A 13347-nucleotide genomic window follows, 5' to 3' on the forward strand; every position below is an offset into this window, starting at 1 on the left:
TTTCGTTAAAACCAGTTCACCAAGTTCCCATTTAGTTACTGATTCTTAAAATTAATAACTTGTTTCTCTTATTAACTCAACAAAGTGCCAGACTAGCTTGTTTTTGAAAATTATTTTGAAGTGTTGGTAGTGCTCCAGTGACGGCCAACCCCCCGCCGCACCTCCCCCTCTCCTCGCCCCGCCCCGATTCGTTGAATGAATGTGACAGTACACCTTGCTCTGTCGGATTGAACCTGTCTGTCGGTGTCCTTTCCGACTGACTCTCAAGACGAGAAATTTGAACGAAGTATTGTCATTGTCGGATTATGACTCAAAAGTTTTAGTTTGGTAAGGAAACATATTCTTTGATTGTCGCTCTTCAAAATGATTGCCTTCTGAGATTGTTCCTCATAGGGGGTGGGTCAAATCTTCTTCACTTATTTTTTAAAATTTTATGACTCTTGCTGCCCCTGGCAATGTCATCAATCGATGTAACCGCTTTGAACGAAAGTACATGTGTTATTGTCCTGCCCAAACCCTTTCTGAAAATTCGTTTCCGTTCGTCCTGCGTGTGATTCAGGTTATGGGTCACTAATCAATATTTTGTTTATGCTAAAGTATTTGCTTCCCCTTACACTATATTGTGGATTTTTCAATCTATAGTGAGTAATGATAGCTTTCTGATCCATGGTTTTGACAACTCAACTTAGGGCTCTAAATATCTTATCTTTACCAAAGCTACTTCTTGGCAATTCTCACTTAATTTTTTTAAATTTTACAGATTTAGTAAAATGGCAGGTGTACCAGGTGAGTCAGGTTATTGCACCTATTTCCTTGCATGGAGCATTATTGTGATTTGATTTGAACAATGTAGGAGCACTCTTGGAATTTTGGGGAATTTTTTTGATCATGCTGTGTAAATTTTAGGTGGCATGGAAGCCTGGGTGGTGCAACCAAGGGAACGTGCCCGATACGCGGAGCAGTTCATGTCACTTAATCCCATCAACGGAATTGTAACTGGAGACCAAGCTAAAGGATTCTTACTTCAATCACAGCTGCCTCCGGCGGTTCTGGGACAAATATGGTTCGTATAATTTGGTATATGGATTCTGTGTTTGTTCTTTGTCTTGGCTATGCCTACATTCTGTCTTTTCAAACAGGGGCCTAGCGGACACAGATGCAGATGGCAAAATGAATATAAACGAATTCAGCATAGCTTGCAAACTCATCAACCTGAAGCTGCGTGGTTTTGAAATACCAAAAGTTCTGCCTCCGATTCTGCTTCAATCGCTCACCCAAGCTGTTGCACCTGCAGCAGCTCCTGTATCTGCTCCCATGCAAGCTCCTATGGCTGCACCCATTGCAGCAGTCACTGCCCCTCCAATCCCACCACTACCGAACATGGGCACACTGCCTCGCATGCCTGCTGCCCCAGCGCAACCAGGGGTCATGCCCATGCAGCCAGGGGTCATGCCGGTGCAACCAGCAGTTATGCCCATCCAAGCAGGGGCTGTTCCTATCACAACGCAACCGATGAGCATGAGTGCACCCGTTCCCCAAGCGGGTGTTCCACTCATGATGCCGGGCACCGTGCCTCAGACAGGTTGGTATACGTCTGGTTTCTGAGCATGACAATGTTTCTCTCTGAGTGATCAATGTCTAAAACACGGACTTTAGCTATGCCCATGGTGCCCGGTGTACTGCCAGCCGCCGTCCCTGGAGCAATGCCTCAAGCCATGCCAGCCATGCCAGCAGCCCCGGCTGGAATGATTCCTGGAGTTGTTCCGTCAGCCCCTGGAATGACTCCAATGCCAGGGGTCACCCCTGTGTCAGGAGTCACTCCCGTTGCCCCATTGGACCTGAACAAACCAATGGCTCCATCTCTGACTGGCACACCCACAAGTGGTAATGTCAATTCATTCTTCATGTTCCCTCATGCTTTTGGTTACCTGTTTTGACTGTCAAATTGTCTTCACTGAAAATTTTCTCTTTCAGCACCAGGGAGTGCAACAGGCAGTTACAGTGGAGAGCGAATGGGTTCTGTAGATCTTGGGTAAGACTGTCGTGACTAATCTAATAAGCGACAACGCATAATAAGCTCTGGTTCAACCTCATATTTGACTGCTGGTTTTTCCCCCAGATTTGGTTATCCACACATTGAATGGGCAGTTCCTCACCAGTCGAAGTTGAAATACACCCAGCTGTTCAACACGACAGACCGAGCTCGTTCAGGGTTTCTCTCTGGACCTCAAGCAAGGAATATTATGGTTAGCACTGGAGTACCCCAACGTGTATTGGCATCTATTTGGTATGTACTGGGCCTTGTGTTGCGTTTTGACTAAACATGACACAGTAATTGATTTCCTTAATTTTCTCAGGGGCTTGGCTGACATGGATTCAGATGGGCGTCTTTCATGTGAAGAGTTTGTTTTAGCCTTGCACCTTTGTGATATGGCTAAGGCTGGAGAGAAAATACCAGCAGCTCTCCCTCTTGACCTGATTCCTCCATCTTTTAGGCGGCAGAGGCAAGGGAGTGTTCCTGGCTCTGGTGCCGTCGTTACACCTGGGTCAGATAAAGGCGTTGAACTAGATGCTGCAGCTACTCTTATCAGTCAAGGTGGGTTACTTTTTGGTCTTACTACTGTTCAAAGTGAGTCGAACCCTGTGAGTGAATCAAATTATTGGGTCTCTCTAGTTACATTTGAAGACAAGAGGAAAGAAAACTTCGAAAAGGGCCAAGCAGAACTTGACCGCAGGCGCAAGTCTCTGTTAGAAATACAACGTAAGGAGCAGGAAGAGAGAGAACGAAAAGAGAGAGAAGAACAAGAAAAGAGAGAAAAAATAAGGTATCTTATTTTTGTTCTTTTTGTAGTGTGTTCTGGCACTACTTGCCAAACCTGTTACTATTACCAATCTGTAATTGAATTTTATTAGGCTTGAGCAAGAACGTCGACGTCAAGAAGAAATGGAAAGACAGTTGCAGCGCCAAAGAGAGATGGAGCAGGAAAAAGAAGAACAGCGCAAAGCACAGCTGGAGCAGCGTGAGGCTGCACGACGGGAGATGGAGCGACAGCGCCAACAGGAATGGGAAAAGCAGCGCAGTCAAGAACTGCAACAGGCTAGACAAAAGGAGCAGGAAAAAGTGTTGTCATTAAAGGCTCATAACCAAAAACTTGGCATTGATCTCTCTCAATTGGTATGTAATTACAGTTACAAATGCCATTCATTGCAAGTCATTAGTCCTTGTTCATTAATTTTAATGGTTTTCAGAATGAAAAAGTGAAGGAATTAACCACTAAGATAAGTGAAACAAGAATGAATGTGTCTTCTGTTAAAACTACCATTGATGGCATGCGGGGCACACGTGATACTCAAATGAGTGAAATGCAAGCTCTAAAACACAAGCTGAAAGATCAGAATAACCGACTTTTATTGTTGAGTCAGGAAAAGGCTCGTATTGAGTCTAAAAATAAGATGAACCAAGCTCAGGATGAGGACAATAAAGAGGCTCTGGCTCAAGCTGCCAGTGCCAAGCAAATTGCTTTAAAACAGATGCGGGACCGAATTGCAGATCTTGAAAAGGAGGTATGATATTATCCATTTTTATATTAACAATGTAAGTTTTCTGGCCCATTATTGTACATGTATGTTTTCCCTCATTCAACTCTTAGGTCGAAGCTAAGATGGAAGACATGGAAAATAATAATACTCAACTTACTGATCTCAAGAATGAACTCTCAAAGCTGGTAGATGAATGTGAAACTCTCTATAATACTTTTGATGATCGTAGATCAAAGGTACGCTCCTGGTTATTGTTTATTTCTGTTTAGGTTTGTGTTCAAGGGAAAATTTTTGCTTCATTTTTCTGTTTATTTTTAACAGGTTCTTCAAATTAAGTCCAAGATGAAGAAAGTTGATCCACTTGATGCAAATGCTGCGTGGGGTAACTCATCGTGGGATTCCGCTCCTTCATGGAATGATGACTCATCCACCGCAGCTGATGCTGCTGTCCCTGCACGTGAGTTGAGCAGCTGCCTTCCTTTTGCTTCTACAATTTTTCCGGTTTGTTTCTTTAATTTGGTTCCTTCTTTATTTCAGAGAGCGGCCTCTGTAGATATCGGGCTCTGTATGAGTTTGTAGCTCGCAATCAGGATGAAATTTCCTTCCAGCCAGGAGACATTATCATGGTTAGTTACTGGCGGAATTTGCTGAACACTCTGCGTAGCTCTTGATTGCTCTTGTTTTGTATATCTGTGGAAACATATTACACCAAAGTTTTTGTGCCTGCAGGTTCCACACACTCAGAATGGTGAGCCAGGGTGGTTGGCAGGAGAAATTCGAGGGCACACTGGCTGGTTCCCTGAATCTTATGTTGAGCCCATTGACACACCTGCTGAATCTGCAGAAGCTATTGATGCAGCAGCCACAAGTGCAAGGCTTGAGTGAGACTCAAATTTATTTTGTTGCATTGTCTAAATGTACAATTTCTGGTATGACATTTGTTTTCTTGGTTTTAGGGGTATTGCGGAAGTCCCAGAGAATGTTAGTGATGCAGGCTCTGCGGCAGATCCTGCTCTTGCAGCAGCCCAAGTGCCACCTGCAGCTGACGGTCAAGGTAAAGCTGTGTTAATTTCGCTGCGCACTGACAATTTAGTTACTACTGTTTACTAAATGGTTATTTATCATTCCAGAGTGGTACATGTCAATGTACCCATACGAATCTGGAGAGCCTGGTGATCTTAGTTTTGGCCAAGGTGAAATGATGCTTGTGGTCAAGAAGGATGGTGATTGGTGGACAGGTGTCATTGGTGACCGAACTGGCATTTTCCCCTCCAATTATGTACAAAAAACTGACGTGAGTTGTTGTTTGTTGTTTTGGTGATGATCTAACAGAAACTAATTTACTACATCTGTTTTCGATTCTAACAAAAGTGTGACTGCTAATTTGCATGGCTGAACTTCTTTTTTGTGTGTTGTGTTTCAGTCCACTGCAGGCACTGCCACATCAGTGCCAGCAGCTGCTGCCACTACTCATCCCGCAGTTTCAGATATTTCTGAAGAAGTCATGGCGGCCATGTCCAAAACTGCAGCAGAAGTGCAGGTTTGTTCCAAACTTTCTTTGTCATTGTGAATCCTGGCAGGAAAGGCAGTTTGTTACTTCAGACTTACTCAATCGGAACTGTTAGTATTGTATCTTTTTTCTGTACTCCCTCAGTCACTCCCTCAGCATGAGAAGCCAGCCACTCCTGACTTTGCAGCACTCAACCAATCAACTCTGGTAAGTGCTTAGGGATCAAAATTTTACAGCTGTGTTCAGTTCTGTTTTTGAGTAGTTCTTGTCTTAGGTTTTCTACCTTTTGTTACAATTCCACTATTTTAAACAGATTTTTCTTAGACGCTCAAAGAGAGCACATGACAATATCACAGCTTGTAATAGAGTCTGTTTGGATTTCTGCACTTTATGCACAGATCAGATTTGCAAAATTTATTCCTAGCACATCCCATGTCACCTAAATGCTATGCAGCGTTTTCTAGCTTACAACAAACTATTATTATCTGGAGCACTTTTGGAGTGCCCTAGAACTTAGCCAACTTATCATATTTTGGACTTATGTCATTTATGAAGCAATCAATAGCTAATTTTTAACTTGTAGTTATATTCCCTGAAAAGTACATTGGAAATTATATGAAAGTTTGAGGTATCTTTTATGATTTACAGTCCACTAAAATTCCTGAATTCTCTAAAGGAAAAGAAAATGCCTAGAAATTACTGTGACCTTATATAATTTCCATTGCTCTTGTAATGCACATGTTTGTTTTAACTTAATGCGTAGTGCACAACTGTTCAAACTGGCTATGTAGTTGACTGTATTTTTCATTCTATTTGCGCGGGTCAAAGGCTGAAGAGGATGCTGATCCTAAGGTACTATAAGATGTTTTGGTCTTAAGTGCATGCTCATTTGAATTTCACTGTTAAGTTTATACCTTATGTTTGGTTAGTGCAAGTGTATGTGGGAAGGTATAACAGTAAACTGAGCCTTGTGACAACATAACTCCTGTAACTAGATTTTCTAACACACATTTTAAGTAAAATTAACTGCGTTCCTTCCTGTAACAAATAATTTCCAGCAGCTATCCTCATTGCTACATGAATTTGTTCTCTCTTTTAGGGCTCTAAAGGGAAAAAGCCTGAAATAGCAACAGTGTTAGCACCTTATAAGGCAACGAGCACAGAGCAACTGAGTTTGAACCGAGGTCAGCTTATTATGGTTCGCAAGAAGACTGACACTGGCTGGTGGGAAGGGGAGCTGCAGGTGGGGTCCTTGGCACACATTGATGCATTTTTTTAAAAAATCGAGATTCAATGGTGCTTATCTGAAAATTTCTCTGAATCATCCTTTGTTTTCTAGGCAAAGGGCAAAAAGCGTCAAGTTGGATGGTTCCCTGCTTCTTATGTAAAATTAGTTCAGAAAAAGTCTGGTCAAGACACACCTCCTGCTACAACTGTAACATCAGCAGCTGCCTCCCCATCCCCCTCACCCACTCCAATGTGCAGAGATGGAGGTGCAGGACTAGGTATGCTTGCTGCAAACTAAATTTTCATGAATCTTATTTTGTTCAGAGTCCGTCATCATTATTTTCAATTTATTTTACAGAAAAAGTAATAGCCCTGTATCAGTATGTTGCCCAAAATGAAGATGAACTGAGTTTTGAAAAGGACGACACCATCACTATCCTAGCCAAAGAGGAAGCAGCATGGTGGCGTGGCGAACTTAATGGTGTCTCTGGTCTCTTTCCCAGCAATTACGTGGCTCCTCTGTGTAAGTAGAACTTTCTCTTTTCTGTGATTAACATAGATTTTCATAGCGAAGGAAGATCATCTCCTTGGAAGATCACGCCAGTTTATTTCATCAAACCACCTTTTTTTATGGGAAGAAGCCTGATGCTTTCATTTTTGTGTTGTGTTGTGGATTTATAGGATTTGAGAGGGGCTGACCAGAGGGACTCACCTGAAGGGTGGCATGGCGGCTGCAGCAGTTTCTCGCCCACACCCTTCCTAGCAGGAAAATTATGATAGTATTGTGTATCATGTGTTCATATGTATACCCTTCATTTAAATTTAAGCCTGAGAACATGTATCAGTTACTTTAAAAGCAATCAGCTGGTGAAATCTTTCTCTTCGCCCTTTTCCTGTGCTGGAAAATTTGCTGTTCGATATCTGCCTGCAGCTGCTTTAGTAGATGTCTCTTTGTTCCAAATGTGTTAATTTGTCTACTCTTTGCTTTTGGTCAAAGCATGCATGTACTGGTGCTTTGTCTTGCATTGTTACTTTTGATATCAAGGCATTTGTGTTTAGGCTATTTTCAGCAATTTGCAAGTCTCTCTTCACCTTGCTATTATTAGGAGAGTTTAAAAATCGTTTTTGTAATGGTCGGCTGGTAATCGTTCCAGCTGAATTTTATTTAAATGTTAGTTGATGTCTTCAGAATGTGTTCTTTTACGCAAGTAAGCTCTGTGTCTTTTCATGTAGTTTCTCAAATACTCAGTGAACTCATGTGTATTGTTGCAAATGCACGGCTTCAGAGAACACTTGTCCTATTTCAAGAACATTAATAATCTTGTCTGGAGTAATAGAGTAAAATTGTTATTGCCAATTATTGGACAATTCACAAATTCTTAATGTTTGTTGATTTGAATTGTAGGTAAACTGGTTCAGATAAAATCCTATCTGTTCCTCTTAAATTAGTAAAGCGGCTATGCTATGATTTCTGTTACTGCCTACATTGAATTGATAAACTTATTTGCCTGTGAGTTACTTGTTATTGTTGTTGAAGGAAGTGTTTTTATTTTGCTGTATCTTACTGAAGTCTGTTTCATAGATGTGTATGTTTGTGAGGCTAATTATTTGTTAATTACTTTGCCTGCTCTTGTTTTGTAAAGTCCACAATTTTACTGTTTCTTGTGGTGGAGCAGGCAATATTTTGTTTCCGGTTCTTGCTGGCCTGTATTCAAATTACAGTATATTAATTTTAATTTGAGTAAAGGCCAGGGTTTTGTTGCAAGGTGGTGTGTTATAGAGTCTCTGAATAGTACTGTGCATCATTGATCATATGAGCTTGTACGCTGAATTGTTTGTCACTTATCCAATAGATTGATAGATTCATTTAGCATATCACTCACAACCCCCACCTCCCACTTTATCCCAATCTGCCAGGATTTTTCTTAGTTGATTTTGTTTAATCATCAGTATGTATTTTGTTAATAATATACCTTTACCTTGTTATTTTTTATATCATCAGATGTATATTGAGTTGAAATTTTGAATCTGTATATATTTTTCTTGTAGCATTTTTGTTACCCCTCTTGTATAGTGTGAGGGTTAGTACAAGGTTTGTGGCCTTCAATCATTTTTCAGAGATAATTTGTTGCTGCTGAGTTCCTATCAGTTATGTGCATAGCAACTTTCACTGTAGTTGCCCTTGGATTGTTATCTGTAGTTATTGATTACAGCTTGTTGTGCAGCGCCATTTGTTTATTTATTTTGTGATAAAATATTTTTTAAAGCTTTTCTGCATTAGTGCCATCATTAACTGCTAGATTTCATGCTCATTATGTTTCAAGTGCCGGTTAGAAATGCAGTTATTTCCATGAATTTACATCTGACATTGAAACGACTAAATTTTGAAGTGAATCCAAGCATTCTGTTAAGATATTCCTGTCAATTTCATCTTTCTCTATTTTGATTTCTGTCTTTTCCCCCTCTCTAATACTAGATAGTAAATCAATGTAAAGAGTATGAACTGAGACTAGTATTTTTGTTTACTTTTTAACTTATTTTAGCTTTTTAAAAGTGCGTGGTTTCAAAAATGTTACTATGCTCTTCCTTTGAGGTCAGAGATTTTTAAAGAATTTAAAATGTTACAGTTTCAGATTGTCTTATGATTGTTGTATGCATGATATTTTCCCAGATAGAAAGAATCACCCCCTCATACTGCTTCTACCACACCAAATTTTGAAGAAAGGAGATATGTCAGTTGGTATCAGCTTTATGTTACATTTAGGGTTGTAAGAGGTGAGCTTTAATGAACACTTAAAAGTTAGTTCTTTACCTGCTATGGAGTCAAATATATACTACAACAAACTTGTAGCAAATGTAAGAAATGGTTGAAGCATGTAAGTTGCTTTGTGTAATCAATTAGGTGAAATTTGTAGTCTTGTAACTTCACTGGATAAATAAAATTATCAAAGGTTCATGCCTTTACCACTGAAGTTGACATCAAAGGGATTTTCTTTTCTTTCTTAATACTGAAGTTTTCCTTCTCTCTTCTGTGTCAGGTCAGAAGCTAATGTATTCTTGTCTTTGACAGTTTGACCATTGCTTAAGTGAGTTATTCTATGCAAAATATGTTAATAGATTTTAGTAAAGGTTGCATTCCATCTCATGTAAACAAGTGAAAGAATTTGCAACTGTAGTCTTGGTGGCATGTGTGTGGCACATGTGATGCGTCTCAATAAACCCAATTGACATTCTGTCTCCGTTTCCATTTTCAAGTTCCCTTTCATCACCCTGAGCAAAAGTGAAAACCACAAACAAACATGTTATGTGGTCTCATGAGTTTCTTACAGGCCTCATCTCTGTGACCAAGTTATGAAGTGTAGGTTGGGAATGATGGTTATGATGTAAGTACAACAAAAGGTCAAGAAAATTGTTTGTAGCTTCCCTGTAATAAGTTGTTTTTGTTTTTCTTTTGTAAACAAGCCCTTTTCTTACACCCTCAAATTAGACATATATTTTGTAGACACCTGCCAGTGTTGCATGTTAACGTGTGAGCGCAAGCTTCATTCCTTTTTAATTAAGTTATATAAATATACAACATCTTTAGTGGTCCTCTGCTCAGCAAGAAATTTGGATATTTCGTTTCATCTAATTTTCCCGCTGTGGAAAGAAAGGGAAAGTCAAAGAGTCTGATGAAGGCAATAGTCCACAATTGTTAGAAAGCATATGATTCTGGCCTACTACTTTGTTTATGTTAATTATGCATGAAAGTGCATATTGATTTTTATTTTTTTATACCTGGCTTGTTTTAGAAGCAGAACATCTTATGTTAGTTATGAAAGCTTCATTTAATTGTGTGATCCTTACCCTTGCTTTGCTTTTCATCTAAAGTTTCTTTTCTTTTGTTTCCCCTAATTTGTGTGTTAGTGCTGCTGTAATTTTTAAAAATTTTATTTCCATTATGCTATTAAAAAAGCAACTGCCCGTTTTTCCGTTAGAGATTTTGACGAAAGTTTTTTGCTTCCTCATTGATATTTAGTAACTTTTGTGTATTCTGTCCCAGGATGGTAAAAAACTTAGTGAGCCACATCATTGCGTGTCCTCCATATTCTCAAGTGGAGTTACAGCTATGCCATGTTTCTATTTGTTACAGCTATGAACCTTTTAAGTGGGGTGGAGAGGAAACGCCAAGATAGTATAGCTGAACTCATTGGTACCGAGCAAGCTTACATTGATGATATGTCAATTGTACATGAGGTGAGGAACACTGATTTTTTTTTAAATCAAACATGCAGACATATGCGTCAAATCATTTTCTTTCACCATTTAATTTTGTTCCTTCAGGTATTTGAAAACCCATTGATGCAGAGAGGTATTCTCAGCAAAGAACAACTCCAAAAAGTTTTTGTTAATTGGAAAGAAATTATAGTCTGCAATGTCATGTTTCTAAGGTTTGTACACAGAAACTTCGATAGGATGGGTTTTGTTATCAGACAATTTCTTAAAATCAATTTTTATTCTTAGAGCATTGAGAGTTCGAAGAGACATGAGTTCTGGTGGAGTAATAAGAATGATTGGAGACATTTTGTGCGAAAATGTATGTATACTGCGCAAAAATTACAAGGACTTTTCTTATTTTCCGTATTCTAATATTGATTTATTGCTCCAACAGCTGCCAAAAATGAAGGTTTACGTGAGGTTTTGTTCATGTCAGCTGACAGCTGCGTCTACTCTACAGGATCTTCAAGAAAATAGTGAAGATTTCCGTGAAGTGTCACGATTATGTCAGAGAGACCCTCGTACAAAAGGCCTTCCTCTTAGTTCATTTCTTATTAAGCCAATGCAGAGAATCACCAAATACCCTTTACTTATTAAAAAGGTAAGAAATGATCTAGTGGTTTGCTAGTGATCAACAATAGCAAAGAATGAGTTGATTTTTTTCTTATTGACAGATATTACATTATACAAGTATAGACCATCCAGACCATTCTTATGTTCAAGAAGCTTTATCAAAGGCAGAAGAATTATGTAATCAGGTAAAATACTATTGGCACTGAAAGTATTGACTTGTTTTAAATTTTTGCTTCTGGCTGAAAGATTGTTGTCGTTTCAGGTTAATGAAGGTGTACGGGAAAAAGAAAATTCAGACCGCCTAGAGTGGCTGCAGCGAAATGTTCAATGTGATGGCTTAAATGAACAAATTGACTTTAACTCCCTCACTAATTCACTTGGGCCTAGGAAGTTTCTTCATCATGGAGTTCTCATAAAGGTGATATCATCAAGCTGTTAGCACAGTTGTTACGTAGTTGTTTCAAAGAAATGAACTTTACATCGCCCTTTTCTTAAACTCCCTCAGGCTAAAAGTGGTAAGGAGTTGATGGGATTTCTTCTTACTGATTTCCTTATGTTAGCAAAGCCTTCAAAATCACTTACTGGGAAACAATTTTCATTTGAAAAAAATATGAGTGTCTCATTTAAACTCTACAAAAAGGTTTGTGTCCTGACAGTTTGTCTTCTCAAATGTCAAAATTTGCATTCACGCATGTTCTTTGTGCCAATCCAACAAAAATTGGTTTATCTGGTCTGGTTTGTTAATCTTTAGCCCCTAATATTGAGTGATATCCAAGTGGCTGACAACTCTGGAAAGATCTCACCTACAGAACCACCAGTTGATGCCACCGAGAGAAGAGAGCTTAAACTGGAATTGATTGATGCTGGTACAAATCTCGTTCTTCTAGCACCTAGCACCACTGAGCGCAATCTTTGGTTTAAGAAATTGGATTTAGCCAAGCGTCAATTTATGGAACATGAACAAAGTCACTTAAGAAGACAGCAATCCAGTAAGTGACACTGGCTGTAGAAGTTAACAGACAGTCTTTCATTCTTAAACTTTTTTAATACTGGTTTTTATATAAAACAATCTCTCCCAGAACAAGCTCAGTTTGGCGCTGTAGGACGCATCTTAGCAGTTGTCATGAACGGCTTAAACCTAAATTCATCAGGGGGTAAGATTTGTTTACAGATCTGAGCATGGAAAAGATAGGAGCTGCTTGATTTTTTGCCTCTGAACAATCTTTGCACGGTACTCAGGGTATTAAGAAAGTTAACTTACATTGTTTGCTCTGCACTTTGCACTTATATCAGTTCCCTCCAGATATTGCAGCACCATCTGTTTTTCTTTCTTTTTTTTCTTGACTTTCTTCTTGAAGCTTTTCTACGGAACGCAGCCTTACTTCAACATACCCCTTTTTTCTTTTCATTGTTTTGTCTTTTTTCTATCTTCTTCGTAGCATGATGTATGTGCCATAATTGCATGAATATGTATGCCATTTCCAGTGCGCCAGCTACCACCCAAAGGAACTCTTCTAATATCTGTGTTGCATGGGGATGAGATGGCTCTAGTAAGGCCTTCAGGTACAGGGTTGAAAGCACTACAAAAGTTTGCATGTATCATATTGCTTTTCTGTATTGAAGTAAAAAATATTTTTGTTCAATTTTTTGTCATTGCTTTACAATAAATGTGATTGTGTATTTTAGGAAAATGTGAAGCATTTTGCAAAGTCACAATGGGATCGCAGGAGCACCGCACTGCTGTTGCAAATGGTCCTGCACCTCAGTGGAATGCATCAATGCAGTTTCTTGTTAAAGACCTTCAAGAAGACAGATTATGCATCACTGTCTTTGATCGTGGTCACTTCACCCCTGATGGTAAGAATATTCAATTGAATGGCAGCTGGCATCATGGTGAACATGTTTTGATTGAGATTTGTTCATTGCAGAATTCTTAGGGCGCACTGAAGTTCGAGTTTCTGAAATTTTGAAGTCATCTTCAGAAACTCCAGGGCCTATTTCTAAGCGATTGATTTTGCATGAGGTAGAAACTGGGGAAGTTGAAGTTAAACTAGATTTACGACTGTTTAGCAAAGAACAGTGAAAAGCTCTCTGCATTCTTTGTACTGTTATAGTTAAGCATAAGCTTCAGCTATTTGTAATCTCCCTTATATTTAAGACCACTTGGATCATGGATGTGATTAAATTTTGCAGATTTTGTAGGATGTTGACTAGATGTTAATAAATTCCAAAAACACACA

At 39.2% G+C, this 13347-nt stretch overlaps 1 protein-coding gene across 4 annotated transcripts; it reads left to right on the top strand.

The window, feature by feature from the left end:
- Positions 1–180: 180 nt before the first annotated feature.
- Positions 181–13345, top strand: LOC117646807 (intersectin-1). 4 transcript variants are annotated; one of them, XM_034388030.1, is made up of 35 exons: positions 181–327; positions 761–786; positions 907–1063; positions 1140–1582; positions 1657–1884; positions 1975–2032; positions 2120–2287; positions 2358–2596; positions 2675–2825; positions 2914–3175; positions 3250–3564; positions 3651–3776; positions 3862–3997; positions 4078–4166; positions 4270–4421; positions 4497–4594; positions 4671–4834; positions 4964–5080; positions 5195–5257; positions 5879–5902; positions 6150–6293; positions 6390–6555; positions 6636–6800; positions 10410–10513; positions 10601–10707; positions 10781–10853; positions 10929–11135; positions 11209–11292; positions 11370–11525; positions 11613–11747; positions 11859–12096; positions 12187–12261; positions 12593–12670; positions 12794–12964; positions 13036–13345. In XM_034388030.1, exons 2-35 carry the CDS (start codon positions 771–773, stop codon positions 13188–13190), a joined length of 5064 nt encoding a protein of 1687 aa, XP_034243921.1. In that variant the 5' UTR covers positions 181–327; positions 761–770; the 3' UTR covers positions 13191–13345. The 4 variants fall into 4 exon arrangements, with proteins under 4 accessions (XP_034243921.1, XP_034243924.1, XP_034243923.1 ...); XM_034388033.1 differs by lacking the exon at positions 12593–12670; XM_034388032.1 differs by lacking the exon at positions 12187–12261.
- The last annotated feature ends 2 nt before the right edge of the window (positions 13346–13347 follow it).

This window comes from Thrips palmi, unplaced genomic scaffold (genome assembly GCF_012932325.1).
Source record: "Thrips palmi isolate BJ-2018 unplaced genomic scaffold, TpBJ-2018v1 HiC_scaffold_2, whole genome shotgun sequence".
In the NCBI taxonomy this organism is placed as follows: Eukaryota; Metazoa; Arthropoda; class Insecta; order Thysanoptera; family Thripidae; genus Thrips; species Thrips palmi.

Bases quoted from the DNA above. Each gene is read 5' to 3' on its own strand.
- LOC117646807 (XM_034388030.1), top strand. The intron at 2,597-2,674 runs GTGGGTTACTTT...GGGTCTCTCTAG, and splicing joins AGCTACTCTTATCAGTCAAG to TTACATTTGAAGACAAGAGG. The intron at 2,826-2,913 runs GTATCTTATTTT...GAATTTTATTAG, and splicing joins GAAAAGAGAGAAAAAATAAG to GCTTGAGCAAGAACGTCGAC.